The sequence below is a fragment of the Apaloderma vittatum genome, unplaced genomic scaffold (assembly GCF_000703405.1).
Source record: "Apaloderma vittatum isolate BGI_N311 unplaced genomic scaffold, ASM70340v1 scaffold16550, whole genome shotgun sequence".
In the NCBI taxonomy this organism is placed as follows: domain Eukaryota; kingdom Metazoa; phylum Chordata; class Aves; order Trogoniformes; family Trogonidae; genus Apaloderma; species Apaloderma vittatum.
The window spans coordinates 27,505-42,145 of NW_009693013.1; the positions used below are offsets into that span (position 1 = coordinate 27,505).

At 37.7% G+C, this 14,641-nt stretch overlaps 1 protein-coding gene across 1 annotated transcript in view; it reads right to left on the reverse strand.

Annotated features, from left to right (window-relative positions):
- ANO4 (anoctamin 4) overlaps positions 1-11,911 on the reverse strand; it is a gene marked incomplete at its 5' end in the record, with an annotated part of 29,649 nt that extends 17,738 nt beyond the window's left edge. Inside the window, 2 exons of the mRNA XM_009877630.1 lie at positions 6,629-6,689; positions 11,815-11,911. Of these exons, the coding sequence (XP_009875932.1) occupies positions 6,629-6,689; positions 11,815-11,911 (158 nt within the window). The remainder of the gene's footprint in view (positions 1-6,628; positions 6,690-11,814) is intronic.
- Positions 11,912-14,641: the final 2,730 nt, after the last annotated feature.

The window sequence follows — 14,641 nt, forward strand, 5'->3', positions numbered from 1 at the left end:
ATTCAGAGTAAACTCCTCCAGAAACATGGGAAGAGTGGGTATCCAGTCCTCAGCACTTCTACAGGTCTCTTGCAACTGGGCTACACATTTTCCAGCATAGACACAATCAATGAATACTGGAGGTCACACTGGAGGGACATTTTTATGGGAAATTGCGTTCACATCTTGGTGAATTCCTCAAATAAGGGCCACTACATCTCTTCACGAAACCATACACCGAAGGAGAAATTTTAGCATTCTTTCTTTTTTATACCCGGCTGTCATAGGTCTCAGCAGCTGCAGTTTGACTCTAGCAGAACAGAAACAAATGCAGAATGCAAAACTCACTGAAGAAACATGCTGGTGAACATTCTATGTAAAAACTTCGTTTTTCATCCTAAAACCAGGTGGAGCTAATCTAGTTAACTGAACTGCAGCCTAATCCGATACCAATGTCATTTCTACTCACTTCAGGCTACACCTACTGCACCGAGTAACTTCAATACCAGTGAATCAAAAAGTGAGACTATTTTTTCATCAATAATCTGTTCATGGATTCCTTAAACTTACTTGACCAGTTAATTTAAGGTTTGGGCTCTTCTGCAACTTTGACTAATCTACAACACTGCTGTTCTACTGCAATAGCATATGAAGCTCTAAAGGCAAAAAATATCTTTGAAGAACTTCAGTGTTTTTCTAAACTGTATGAACATTAATGTTGCACTAGTAAAAGTGCAACTACAAACAAAAGGATTTCCAGGAAGCAGCTCATCCCAACCTGAGAATTACAGTATGCACCTTTCGAAGCAAGGAGGTTTCTTCCCTATGGTCTCCCATGAAGAACATTAGACAAGTATGCCAAAGAGAAAAAAAGATAAAGAATTCGTTCTGCAAAATAATTGACTCTTTTGTACACTGCTTTGCAAATTAAAATTACAGTTAGAGTGAATTGAGCATAATTTCCCCACGTAATTTAGTTACAGTGAAGGGATAATGAGTGATTAGATGAAAACCACTTTGTTCACTAATATGACTATTAATACAAGGAAGGAAAAACCATGCCACTGATTTACAACAATAATAATGTTAAAATGAAAGCATGCGCTTACAAACTTTGCACCAGTGCATAAACTCTTTAGCATGTTCTTGGAGTCGGTGCCTGCTCAGCGAACACTGCCTTGAGCAGGCCATCCAAATAAGTATCATCACCTCACTTTACAGCAGAGTGGTTTGGAATTATTCCCCCCTGAGTATGAGTCCTGTTTACAGAACCATGGAATTTTCTTGGGCAAAAAGCTTTTGTTTACCGTCAATATTGCTTTAGGTCATTCTTTAGGTTACTAACACTCAGGGATGTAAAGTTTTCAGTATCAACACGTGCTAAACTAGTGAGATTTCTGTAGTATAACACTAACTTGTTTTACCAGCTTATTTGTGCCTTAACTGAGTAGCTTTGTTTTGCAATTTAAAATAATCGACAAAAATTAATTTCTTGCAGGTTCTGTACATAACAAAAAAAATTTTGAAGTCAACAGCATGCAACCCTCCTGTGGAATGATTTTCATTTTTCTGCTTGTAAGGCTGCAATGCAACAAAAGCAATGCTGAAGGCAGAGAAGTAAATGCAACAAGTGGTTCAATTACAAATAAAAATCAGTCTATGCTGCAAACAACTTCAAAGCCATCAGTTCTGCTGACAACTGCTACCATAAATCCTTCCACCACCAGTCTTGCTGTATCAACAACCATTGATGGCAAAGGAAATGTAATTAAAAGAACAGAGATGAGCACTTGGCCACACAGCACAGCCTCGAGGTCCTCTGGTGGCACCATGTTACCGTCAGGGGTAGCAAAAGATGGAATAAATAACTCTACTGCAAGATTAAACAGCATCCCAACATCTTTAACAACATTTACAACAATGAGTGACTCTTTTGGAGTGACCAAAAGTGCTGCAGTCGCTTCTACCTCCACAGCAACACCAAGTAATGCCACGGACACCTACAGCAGCACTTTGGCTGTGGCACTCTCCAGCGAGAATTCTTCAGTCAACCCCACCAGCATCACTCTGACATCACCTGCGGTGAAGCAGGACACGTCTACACCCAACCCCACTGAGCAGGCAACAGAGTTGAATCAGAACTTCAGCAACCCTGCTACTGCATCACCTAATTCCAAAGATGTCAAGGAAAGTAAGTATCTAACTAAAATCCAACTGGTCTAATAAAATCATAATGCTGAAATAAGCCCTTTTTCTTCATTGAACAGGAGGCTTCATATGACGTGTGAATTAATAAGTGATGTAGTACAGACTAAAACTCACCCCTCCCAAAAAATAAGATAATTATTTGCTATTTACTTGTTTGTTTAACACTTCCAAGAGTGGGAGAACCTAATGACAGATACTGCCCATTCACACTGGAGTAGATCTTCCAAGCAGATGCGTAGAAATAACATTTGAAACATATAAAACATCAACTCATTGAAATTCAGAAACTTTTGTGACCAAAGATGACTTCTTATAAATAATTTCAAAGGAATTACTCATTGTGCATTTAATTATCAAGTTGAGTATGCGTGGGAAAACAAAGGAGCACAAAACTGTCATGGCACTTCTCTATCCTGCTGCTCTGAATCAGGTCTTCAGGAAAAGAAAAGGAAAGATTAGAAGATACAGTAATTTTGTGCCATTAATTAGCTTTCAAGCTTTTAATATAGGACTGAAAGGCTTATCCATCACATCCAGCAAAGTACAGCCTGTACTAAGAACTGAAGGAGCATCAGACTTTCACGTTTCCCATGACAGTTCTAATAATTAAAATGTACCCTGTTTTTAGATACTATGATTGAAAAGGAATGAAGGTGGGAGAGCAAGTTCAGTTCCAAGAAAAGCAGAATACTTCAAAGAAAAGTTTTAAGAAATCTGAGGAAAATCTTGGAAGAATGCAGTTCTGCTGCTAATCAAACAAGTGCAGAAAGCATTACTGGATTCCTTACCTTGCATACTCAAAAATTGGTACTCAAACTTATTCACTTGAAATTCAGAGGCTGCAATTTTAACTGCTGGCTTAAATACATCTAAATAATTACATTCAAAGAATAATTACTGCTTATTTCTTTAAGTAAAATGACAATGGTTGATTTTGTAATTAAACCTAGAACATTTTTATTTGACTAAAAACTTATACAGGCTTCTTTTTTATTTAAAAAAAAACAAACACAAAAACCAGTTATTCCCTTGAAAGTCAAGGACAGAGATGTCTATTTTCTTTTACAAAGGCAGAAGGTTTTGGCAGAGAGGCTCATTTAGTCATAGTCTGGTAAAGTGCTTCAGATCCTTAGTGAAAAGTCTCACTCCACAAAACCCTTGACTGCTATAAAGTGAGAGTGAAGTATCTGCTCTTACATATATATTACTCTCACTCAAACGTCTCTTCTTTCTTTCTCTCCTAGAGAAAACCAACAAAGGAGGAGTAATAGTTGGTATCATTGTAGGAGCCATTTTGGGATCTATATTAATTGGTCTGACTGGATATTTTATATGTGTTAAGAAAAGGTCTGACTCATTTTCCCACAGACGGCTTTATGATGATACAAGGAATGACCCAGGTGAGAAATATCATAAGTATTTTGAATAACAATATTTTTTTATTTCTGCCAGAGATGCTTAAATAGTCTGGTCTTATTGAATTAGTAGGAATTTTATCATTGACTTCCGTCAAACTAGTTTTCAACTGGCAGTACTTTATTTCTTTTCATTTTTAGCTTTATAGTTGACTCCCCCTAACTCTATGTCTCCCTCTTAAAAGTTTTTTTTTAACCTCTGAAATATCAGGAAATATCGTATCTAGCATCAGTAAATCTGTTCAAAGTACTGTGAGTGGCTTCAAAACAACAGCTCAAAATCTCTCCCAAACTTCAATAAAGTGAAAAAGGCTAGACTCCTTACTCATCCAGCTATGGAATGAGGGATGAAGCTGTATCTGGTTTTAGGAGCAAAAACATTTTTAAGAGGTTTAAACAGAAGTTTGCTTTTGTCTTCTCCATGAATATGTACAAACTTGTATTAATGTGTAAACACACCATCTCCAAACATTTATATAATGTTCCTGGACTTTATTTTCAAATGTTTAAACAAACACTGAGAGGCTAAACACTTTTTTTCTCATATGAAATCAAGGCAAAATAAACTGGCAACATGCCTTTCTGGCTCAAACGCAAGAGCTGAAAGCTGCTAGAACGTCACATTAGGAACTAGCTTTGAAAGTTGACCACCCAGTAGTACTGAACAGGCAGTACTGGAAGGACACGTGCTAATGACTTCAGAAGACTGTGAATTGGAGCCTTTACCTTTTGCTCCCTCACACGTAAGAAAGAGGTTAACTGGATTCAGCTGTGAGGAACTACTGAACCAAACCATGAAGGTATGGGGCTAGAGAATCTTTCAAGCAATATACAAAAAATAATTCCATTATCCTTTCAGTTCTCCACTTGGACAACTCACTTGGACCATACGATACGAGTTTTGGATGTGTGGCAGATGACAAAACCAGCACAGCAGACAAGGCAGAGGAAGACAAGGCAGGGTGGTCATCCGATGGCATTCCTATGGCTGACATGACACCACCCCACCCTTCACCATAACGCTTGCTCCAGATTATATTCTCAGCTCTTACCTACACACTTTCATTTTTTCCAAAATGACCTGGCAGCTGTTCCCTTATAGCTGTTACCGTGGAAACAATATTTTGGAAAGCAAGGGGAAAAATCACAAGGTACTCTGATAGGCAACAGGCAGGGCCCAGTAGCAGAGCATCGCTCTTCAGTTTTGTAATTTAGTGATCAACCTGCAGTTTTCCTGGAGGAATATTATACCTGCTTTCTTAGAAATTATACAGACAAATAGCACCCAGGTAAAATTCTGCCTTGTGTAACTTTGGTCAAGAACGATGAGATTGTAACAGAGTCAAATCCGACTAGGATTCGAAAGATATTTCAGCATCAATACAAAAAAATCCCAAACTTAACTCCCTTGAAATAAAACTATTCTGTCCAAATATAATTTCTATCGGAGAAATGACTCAGGACATTATTTTCCCCACTTTACACTTGTACTTTCCTCAGTGACAGTAACAAAAATAATTAGAATTACTTAGGTTACTCAGAGGTTGAAGTTTGCTGGGGAGAGGGTAATTACTACCGCAGACTACGTTTAACCTTTGAGTTAAAACCCATGCAGTGTTGCCATTCCCAGCGCATCGGACAGCAGACTGAAAATCTGAGACACGCTCATCTGTATCAGGTGAGGGTATCACTTGGCTGCTCGAAATTAAGAAAAATTTAATCTTCAGCTTTCATCTTCCTTAGCACATATTATGCCTTCTTTCCTGATAATCTTAAAGTAGTATCATAGAAAGAAAATTCCTCTTTACACCTGAGCCTTGGCCTCAGCTGAAAATAGAAAGAGCTCTCTCTAAGGAGAACTTGAAGATAGAGAGGAAGAGATGTTAAGAAGTTACAAGCCTCGTCTACATCAGTAAACACATAACCAAATGAAATGTATTTTAGGAATTTATGATACTAATTATTAAGCTATAAGAGCAAGATTAGGAGCCAATGAAGAAATCTCAATGAAACAAGCAATCAAAGTGTGCCCTTCGGTTATATTGTGCTAATTTTTAAGAATCTTAACTATGATTTTTTCATATATGTGCATGTGCTTGTGCTGTATATGTACCTCTTCAATATTTTGTTGTTTGTATATTGTTTTCTTCTTTTACCAGGCCAGCCTCCAAAATCTGTGACATTTGTTCATCCTTCACTTTAAGTTAGAATCATTAATGCTTACTCATACATATTACATAAATAAAGCTGCTGTGTGACACTTGACTCTATTTAAAATTGTAAATCTCTGGCTTGAATTCAGTTGTATGAGAACTGACGTTATTTTCTCAGAGTTTACACAGACAAACATTTACATTGGTAAAATTTATTATCTCGTTCCAATATCTATATTCCTTACTTTCCAGCAGCAAAATACTATTAGCCTCAGTAAAAGCTAATCCCATCAAACAGTTCATTCTGGAATTTCTCCTGCATGGCACTATGACACTGACCTTTTAAGAGAGGCAAGATTGTTCTTTTTAACTCCTGTTCAACAGTGGCCTCCATGGATGCCACCCTGCTTGGCTTTGGGCCTCAGGTTGCGATGTGTGTGATGTCAGAATGAACATATGAGATTTTTTTTCAGACTGAGAATGGGAATATCTCAATCGCTGGAAGCATTTAACATCAGATCTTTCTTGTACTTCCCTCTGCTTAGCTCTCACAAAGAAATTCTTGTTTATTACATGAGAATTCTCTACAAAACATGATTCTTTTATGTTGATTCTAGATCAGTAAATAAGCCTGCATGTTTGCCTCTAAAGACTGCTGTCTGTGTGATATAAAATTCAGGCTTAAAGACATTTAAGATGCTAAAGAGAGTCATCACATTAACAACAAAAGGTATTATTTTCACCCACTACTAGCACAGAAATTGAAGGTGATGAAAACAGGAAAAGTTTGTGTGACAAAATCATAATCCTTCTTTAAATTTTATCAAGAGCTATAACCTTCCTTTTTCCAGTAATCATATAAAAGGTACTTACCCCAAATTGCCATGAAAATAGCAAAGAAGACAGTCCCTCCATTATCAAACAAATGTGTAACCTGAATAGAAAACAAACACGTCAAGTACAAATAATATTGCCACCTTATCTTTTGCCCCAAAGAACCCCAGCATACAGAACTGGTGGTCAAAACTAAAAGCTGAGCATTCTAATAAGAAGTTCCACTTGCATATTTCTTAACTCTTCCTTCCTTGCATATTGTCTACCAAAGTTTGTTCCATTTTGTCTTTCAGTATAACTTGAACTCTGGTTTTGTGGACTGTCTCTTCATGCACCTCCAGTCAATTTGCTTCACAGACATGAAGAGCTGCTTCGTCCATGTCCAGACAGGCTACAAATTCCTCCAGAGTTCTTCTCATACACTGGGTCAAATTTAACCTCAATGTTTTATATTTTAGGGGTTCTATCAGCTTAAATAACTTCTGTATGCCCACTTTTCTTTCTCTGTATATTACTTAGTTAATGTCTCTTTTGATTCCATTTTATTCTTCTCCCAAGCTATCTCCCAATTTCTCTGCAGGTAAGAATAGTATATAATCCCTTTTATCCAGAGATCTCAGATTTTCAAACTGTTAACACATTCTCCTTAAAAGGCTAGTGCCCCTACAAACACTAAATAAATTTTAAATATCACACACCTCTCACAAATATAATTCTAAACTGTGCACTTAATTCTTCCTCATGCATACTCTCCTTTTTATTGAATTTATCCCTTACTCTTTATTACAAGATTTTCCGGGCAGAACAGATATTCTGCTGCAACGTTCAAGGCTTACCAATAGAAAATGAGAAACAATTAGTTTTTACATGCCTACAGATCACTCTAAGCAAGTCGGTGAACCTGATGTGCCACTTATTATCAAAACATCACTATGTCACAGAAATTCAGACTGTTTAATGTTCAAGACATAACATGAAATAGTATTTAGGAAGCTGAAACTAAGGTCAATGTACTTCCAGTAGATTTAAGGTTGCCAGTTTACAGCAATGTAATTTATTCAGGGATAACAGACCTACATTTCTTCTAATGAAAGATGGTTTAATATCTTGCTTAGCATTAGTTAGCAAAGCAGAGGACTCAAATTCCTATTAGAAAAAAAAGCACAAATCATAAAATAATAAAGTGAACAAACTTATCAACAGACGGATGTTCGAAAGCAGATCTGAAGTGGGGAAAAAGAAACTAAAAAGTGCTGCAAATGGCTTTAATATATAATAGGTATATGTATGGTATATATATATGACAGGTATAACCCTAAACCACTCAGAAAATTCATGGTGATTTCCCACTCCCTGAAATAAAGAGTGTCTTCAAAAAGAATACTCTTTAAAAAGACTTTACTTTTATTGGCGTTAAGTTTGCTGCTGACTTAAGGAGCAATTTTTAAGCTTTCATCACGAAAAGAAACTTGTCCTAGTGGCAACGGAAGGGTGCAGGTAACTGCATTCAGATTTGCCGTGCTGTGACCTTCTCTCACACCCGCAGTTACGTTGGCCAGCATGAAGGTTCTGTGCGGGGACGCTTGGGCTGCCAGCCTGCCTGGGGCACCCTGCCTCACCTGCTCCTGCCAGAGCCACCCGCTACAAGAACTCATCCTGCTGACACGTTTTCACTCTTCTGAAGGAAGCTGGCATTAGTGCTTCTGCCTCACAAACTGAGGAAAGCAGAAAAAATAAATAGAAACGGTGTTGCTTGCCTCTATTTTATTTCTTACTGAGTAGAATTATTGTAATATATTTTATCTGTATGTTGGTTCTGTTCTTCTGGGCTTTTTTAAGGTTCTGAAATGGGAATTGACTATTTACTTTTGGATATCAACAAATCCAGTGCGTTCCCTGCATGAATCATACAGTGGGATCAATTGTATATACAAAGTGTCTTTTGTTTCATTTTTCCTTTGCTTCCATAAAGGAAAACACAAACATAATATGTATGAGACTGAAAATGTGAGAGGTGAAAAAAACCAGTACAATAAATGTGATGAATAGTTTCACTTTTGAATGTAGATCTGTATGAGGATGTGATTTTGGATATTCTGCTCAGTAAAGAGTGCATCTTTCCAAAGAAATATGAAATGAACCAAGTAATCAAACCTAATCCAGCAGAAATAATGTTGCTGGAGGTAGAAAACGTGTTTGGGTCCCGATCCAGCATTGTTTATAAAGAGCATTTGTGCAAAAGTCTTTTAGCATCATCCTCAAAATTAAGATTTGACTCTCTTAAAGGCTCCATGTGCAATCTGAGACTCTGTGTTGACCAGAGGCCTCTAAGCAGAGGTGAAATATTGTAGGACCGGGTGCTAGTCCATCAACATACCTCACTCATGCTGTCATCATCATACAAGACTTCAGGCACTTCCAACCCACCCTGAATCAACACCCTGCCCTGGGGCTGAGGGACAAGGCATGTTGGGTGCAGGACCAGCCCAAAGAGCTGATCACTCATGGATCAAAGGGCCCATTGAATGCAGAATGACTGCCCAGGAATTTGGCAATTCAGATTACAACTCAGGTATTACCTGGCTTTCCCTTAAATTATAAACTTCACTTCAGCGTGGCGTTTTCCAGTGGAAATGGAATAAAGAGGGAGAAGATGAAAGAAATGGACAGTAACAAGAAGGAAGAAGGCATCTTTTGTATTTTGGTCTCCAGCTTTACAAAAAACTTGGCAGAGAAAACACAGAGTATATGATTTTTCCGGCAATAGTTTGCTCTGTCTGAAGTGCTCCTCTCAAAGGAAACTTGGCAGATATTTAAAAAAGAAATCCTGGCAGCAGTTTTAATAGCACAAAATATGAGCACAAGGCCTTATATAAATGAGGCAAGTCCCATGACATAAGCAAGTCTGGGGAGATAAACTTCACTTAAAGGAACCCTTTTCCTAATTAACTCAATGTTATGTAGTTACATATAATGAGCTATCTGAATTAATAAAGATTAGAAGACTTATTCTAGAGTAAGGGTGTCAGTGCCCAGATTGAATCAGGAATAGCTTCCCTTGCATATCGGCTCTTTGGTTGTGTGGAAGGAAGACAGAGACGTATGTTATGCTCTCACAACCACAAAACTAGAGGGAAATGTTGACAAGCTCCACCTTAGGAATGAGAAAACAAGAGGGAAATGCCATTTTCTATTTCCAGAGAGCAGATCCTACGCCTGATTTTGAAATATGCTAGCTCCACTTATTTATATCACTAACAGTGCTTCAGAAAGTACAAAGGAGCATCTGCTTTGAAATCAGTTTGTAGCTTTCTAACATTACAGATTGTTTTCCTTCACTAATTTGGGTGCAAACACAGTGCAAGTGCTGACACGTGCCTGGGTATGTGCTGCTCAGCTTGAGCACGGCGGCACCTGGCAGGATCACAACCCCTGCCGCAAGACAGACGGTCCCAGCAAGAGGGTAACCAGAGGGGCTGCAATGAGCTTCTCTTCAGAGACAACACAGTGAGCGAAGGCATTGCAGTCAAAACATCAGAGTTGTAATAAAACTCATTGAGCTTTTTGTTGTTTTTTTTTTTTTCCTTTTTCTTGGCCATTCTAGTGGCCAGATGGCAATCCTAATTCTTCTCAAAGAGAATTCTTTCTCTCTCCCACTTGGGGGAGATCCAGAACAGACAGATCCTGGAAGGAGACAATTTTTGGTTGTTTTCTGTGTTCCAATCTAAGGTTGATGACGTTTTCAGAGCAAAACTATTGGCAGACAAGTTGGGAGCTACATGAATTTCCATAATATTTGCAGACATCAGAAAAGGGCACCTGTGAAGATGGAATACGAGTGATTGCTGCTTGTCTTCCCTCGTTGTCATCTCAGTTGGTCTTAAGGGGACTGGTTTAAATATATGTGGAAATAGGGATGGACAGCTACATTTTTTCTGCTGTAATGAATTATTCACAATGTAAAATTAAATGTGAAATTTGCATGATTTAAGCACGTGATGTGACACCAAAACTGCTTCTTATTAACTGGGCATATTAAAATAACAAGACCTAAAGGTAAAGGGATGCCACAACGCCAAATGTATTAATTCCCTGTTAAACTGCTGTGGACCGCTGAAGAGGCACCAGTCATCTCCTAAAAGAGGCATTTCTGGGATGGTTTGTACAGTTTGTATAATGTTATTTCAATTAGGAAACCTCTTACCTTCAGTACACATCTTAAAGTAAATCAGTAAAAAAAAAAGTTACAAAAAAAAATCTCATTGAGTCATTTTGTGCTATAGGGTTACAGTAGTATTTAAGAACAAAAAAGAGTTTGCCCCCTAAGTACAACATTTTCAATGGTATTTATCACTGTTGTTGCATAACAATTTTTTTTTAGATTATTATTTTGGCATTATAAAACAGAAAATTAAACTTGTAAAATTTGTATCTAAATTATTTTTTAGAAATGTCAAAACTATTTAGAATTTCATTTGCAGATAGGTTTGAAATGTAGTTTTACTTCACATTGGTCCTACCTATAAAAAAATTTGAAGTCTAACACAAAACTGATTTTCTCTTTCACATTGCTGCAGGGTTGCTGTAATGCCATGGCCCAGAGACAATCACATTTTATAAACACAGGCTTCTGAGCAAGATTTACCTTACAGGCTGAAGAATTCCAAGAATAATGTCAAAGCTGCTTTCCCAGCATTATGAACACACCACACATCAAAACATATTGCTCACTTGAAAACCCTGCACATATACAGAAGTACTTTTGATTACTTATGTCTGAAGGATGCTTCTTCTAGCAAAATATTTAGTTGCATAAAACCTTTGTATTAGCTTGACAGAGCAAAGTACATCACTAGGGAAGTGCTGCAGAACTCCTTCAGAAGTAATTCAATTACAAAGTAAGCAAGGGAAAAAGAGTAAGAAGTTAATTAGAGGATAGTAGGAAAAAACTTCCAAAAATATTTTATTACTCAGAGGACTTTGTAAGTTGATGCAAATAATGATCTAGGAAGGAAATGCTCACAGAAAGTAAAACAAATTTTAGAATAATATCTGATCATTTTGGAACATTCTCGTATTAGAAACATGAATTACAGAGGATGAAAAAGCTCTCTGTAAAGAAACAATGTCTTGCAGGAATCTTTGCTGAAAGAAGGGCTGTTATTACACAATGAAAGTGGATCTTTAGACAAAAATTATCTTGGTAGCAATAAGACAATAATTACCTTGGCATATATGCAGCTTTCATTGAGTTTTTGTAGTGTGCAATTGCGTTCACACATAGGGCACATGATCGTTTCATTTGCCTCGCAGATCTCTTTACTTTAGCATGAGACAGGAAAATAAAAGTTACAACAAGGCTTTTAGCATTCTTAAGATTTTTCCGAGGTTATGCCATTTGTGTCCTCTACCTGTTAACAGTATGCCTACACCACAAAACTGGTTCAATGAAATAAATTAAAAGTTTGGTGTGAAAAGCCTAATCCAAAATCAGTAACCTGAACATTATGGGCCCTAGATTAGTACGCAGTATTTTGGGGCATCGTGCTACACTTGCAAATATGCCCTTCTCACCCAGGCATCACAAACAGAAGAAGAAAATACTGTTCACTACCTTCCAACCCATTTACTAGATATTTTTCTAAACAACACAGAAGATGCCACACTAAGAGGATGGACAGCACTGGTAGTACTGCACTGGTTTCAGTTTACATCAGCTGAAGATCCGTTCCACAGGATGATCGCATGCAGGCTTAGAGCAGCTGGTCACAAGTAATAGTCCACTAACAGGCAGAAGTATTTTAAGTCTTTGTGATTTTATTTCCTATGGAAGAACTTATGTATAGCACTAATGTTAATAATTAAGAAAAAAAAAAACAAGGAAAAAACACTTTAATATTCTACTTTCAGGGGAAAACATCCTCAAGCCATATTCCGATGTTTCAGGATTTAAGGATCCTAAGCCTTCAGAAGATCAAGTCACTGTAGTACATAAACAGCTGTCTTGAAAAGGCAAAACAGAATTAAGAGAAGTACACATTTTAACCGCAGTGAGCAAGCTCCCCAAAGAGCCTTAGCCCTTCCCTATCCTTCAGCAACGTTGACATGCCTAAAACGATCTTACGACACACTAGGAAAGTAGCAGCATAAAACAAATGCCAGGAAATCCCTACTAATTTGCTTTAATAAACAATGTGCTTTCACCCCCCAACTCGCAGAAGCTGAATTTACAATTCTACTACCGTATGGGAGATTATGCTTATTTCCAAATGAGTGCATCTATTAAATCCCACCTGACATAACAGTAAATACAAATAAAAGATTCTGGTTGCCTAGGTGCCACTTTTGTAACCTTTGGTCATATTTCACATAACATCAGAATCACTAATTCACCAAAGCCCTACAACATAAGGTCAGTCTGACAATGAAAGTGACCTAAGTAACCCTTAAGCCAGAATGAGCACAGCCAGTCATTTCCGAGCTGCAGAGCAACATAAATCTTAGAGCGTGTCACACTGGAGAATTTTCTTGCTTGTATTTTCATCCAAATGATTAATCACAGAAAATCGTATTTCAACAACATGTTATAATGGTTTGGCAATAATACAAACTGTTGTCAAATAGAAGACCTAACTGCATTGTATTTTGAAATTAAATTCAACACCATAAAGGTTAGATTTTCTGCGTTATACATCTTGAGTTAAAATCTTGGTTTGTTTGTAATAACATCTGAAGTTTCACAGAATTATACTGACAGTGAGAGGTCACAAGCTTTAGCACTACTCTGCAAAGCCAATGACATTTGTTACACAAGTGCTTGTGACAGGCGTTATGTTAACTGCTAACCTCAACTCAAATATTCAGTATAATAAAGGAAAATAAGCTTCTTTGTACTGTCCTCACTTACATAGCTGACATCTGACTACAGCACACGGTGCAAAGACACCTCAAGCTGTGCTGTGTTCATGCTTGGCCCTTCTGTTTGACTGGCAACTTAAACCAATGATAATTAATGATCAAAACCAAACTCTTTAAAACCATCAGGTTTTTACATAGACTAATCAATATGCAATAGCTTGACATCTACTTTGAGAATAAAGATAAGTGATAGACATTTGTTGAAAGTAATGGATAGGACAGTTGTTGAAAGAAAAGAATCCAGATGAAGGCACTTCTAAAGGACTATTTAAGTCCTCCCATTTGACTACCACTTCACATTTTCCCAAATTTAGCTCAGGGATGGCAAATGGATCAAAATATATTTAAAAGTATGAAAAAAAGAAAGAGAAACTCACATTCTGCATTTTTGTCTCTGCATGTCTGACCCCTACGAATACAGCCCAAATTCTCTGGAAGCTGCCACGGAGTTTCATGCAGAGATTCTCTGGATTTTTCTCTTGGTTACCTTCATCTCACAACTGAACTCCGCAACAAGCTGCCAACACTATAATCTCAGTACCCTGGGGGACCTTTGTGCCAGCTCCTGGCAGCCACAGTATCAGCAAGCTTTAATCCAAACACATGCAAAAAAAGAGAACATCCTCCGTTCCAATGCACTCTCAGCTACACTGCCTGTCTTATGTGCTTCTTTTGTGATAGGAAAGAAAAACGTCCCTAACCGTGTAGAATGGAGAAAGTTTTCTTTCTAAACATCGGACAAACATGTGTATTTGCTTATAATAGAGTCTAGTCCCTGAACTGACAGTGGGTGTGCAGGGCTTTTGTCTCCCCATCTTATTTCACCTTCCTCTTCCTTGTACAATACATTCGAATCATTGAATGATTCAATCAGACCTGAAAGTTTATTGTTTCTCTAAAACTGTAACTGAGGAAAGGAGAGAGAGAGAGACTACGACAAGGGTCAAAAGGCAGCATGAGGGAGGCACAAACCTGGGAATGAAGGAAGGGTACCACCAAAAGGGAGCAACTATGCTCAATTTCCATCTTGCTTGTGGTAGCCATGGATGAACTACAGTGAGCATCTTTCCTTTACATAGCAGGCAGGGACTGACAGCCCATCCCCATGCTGGGCTAAGATAAATTTATTTTATA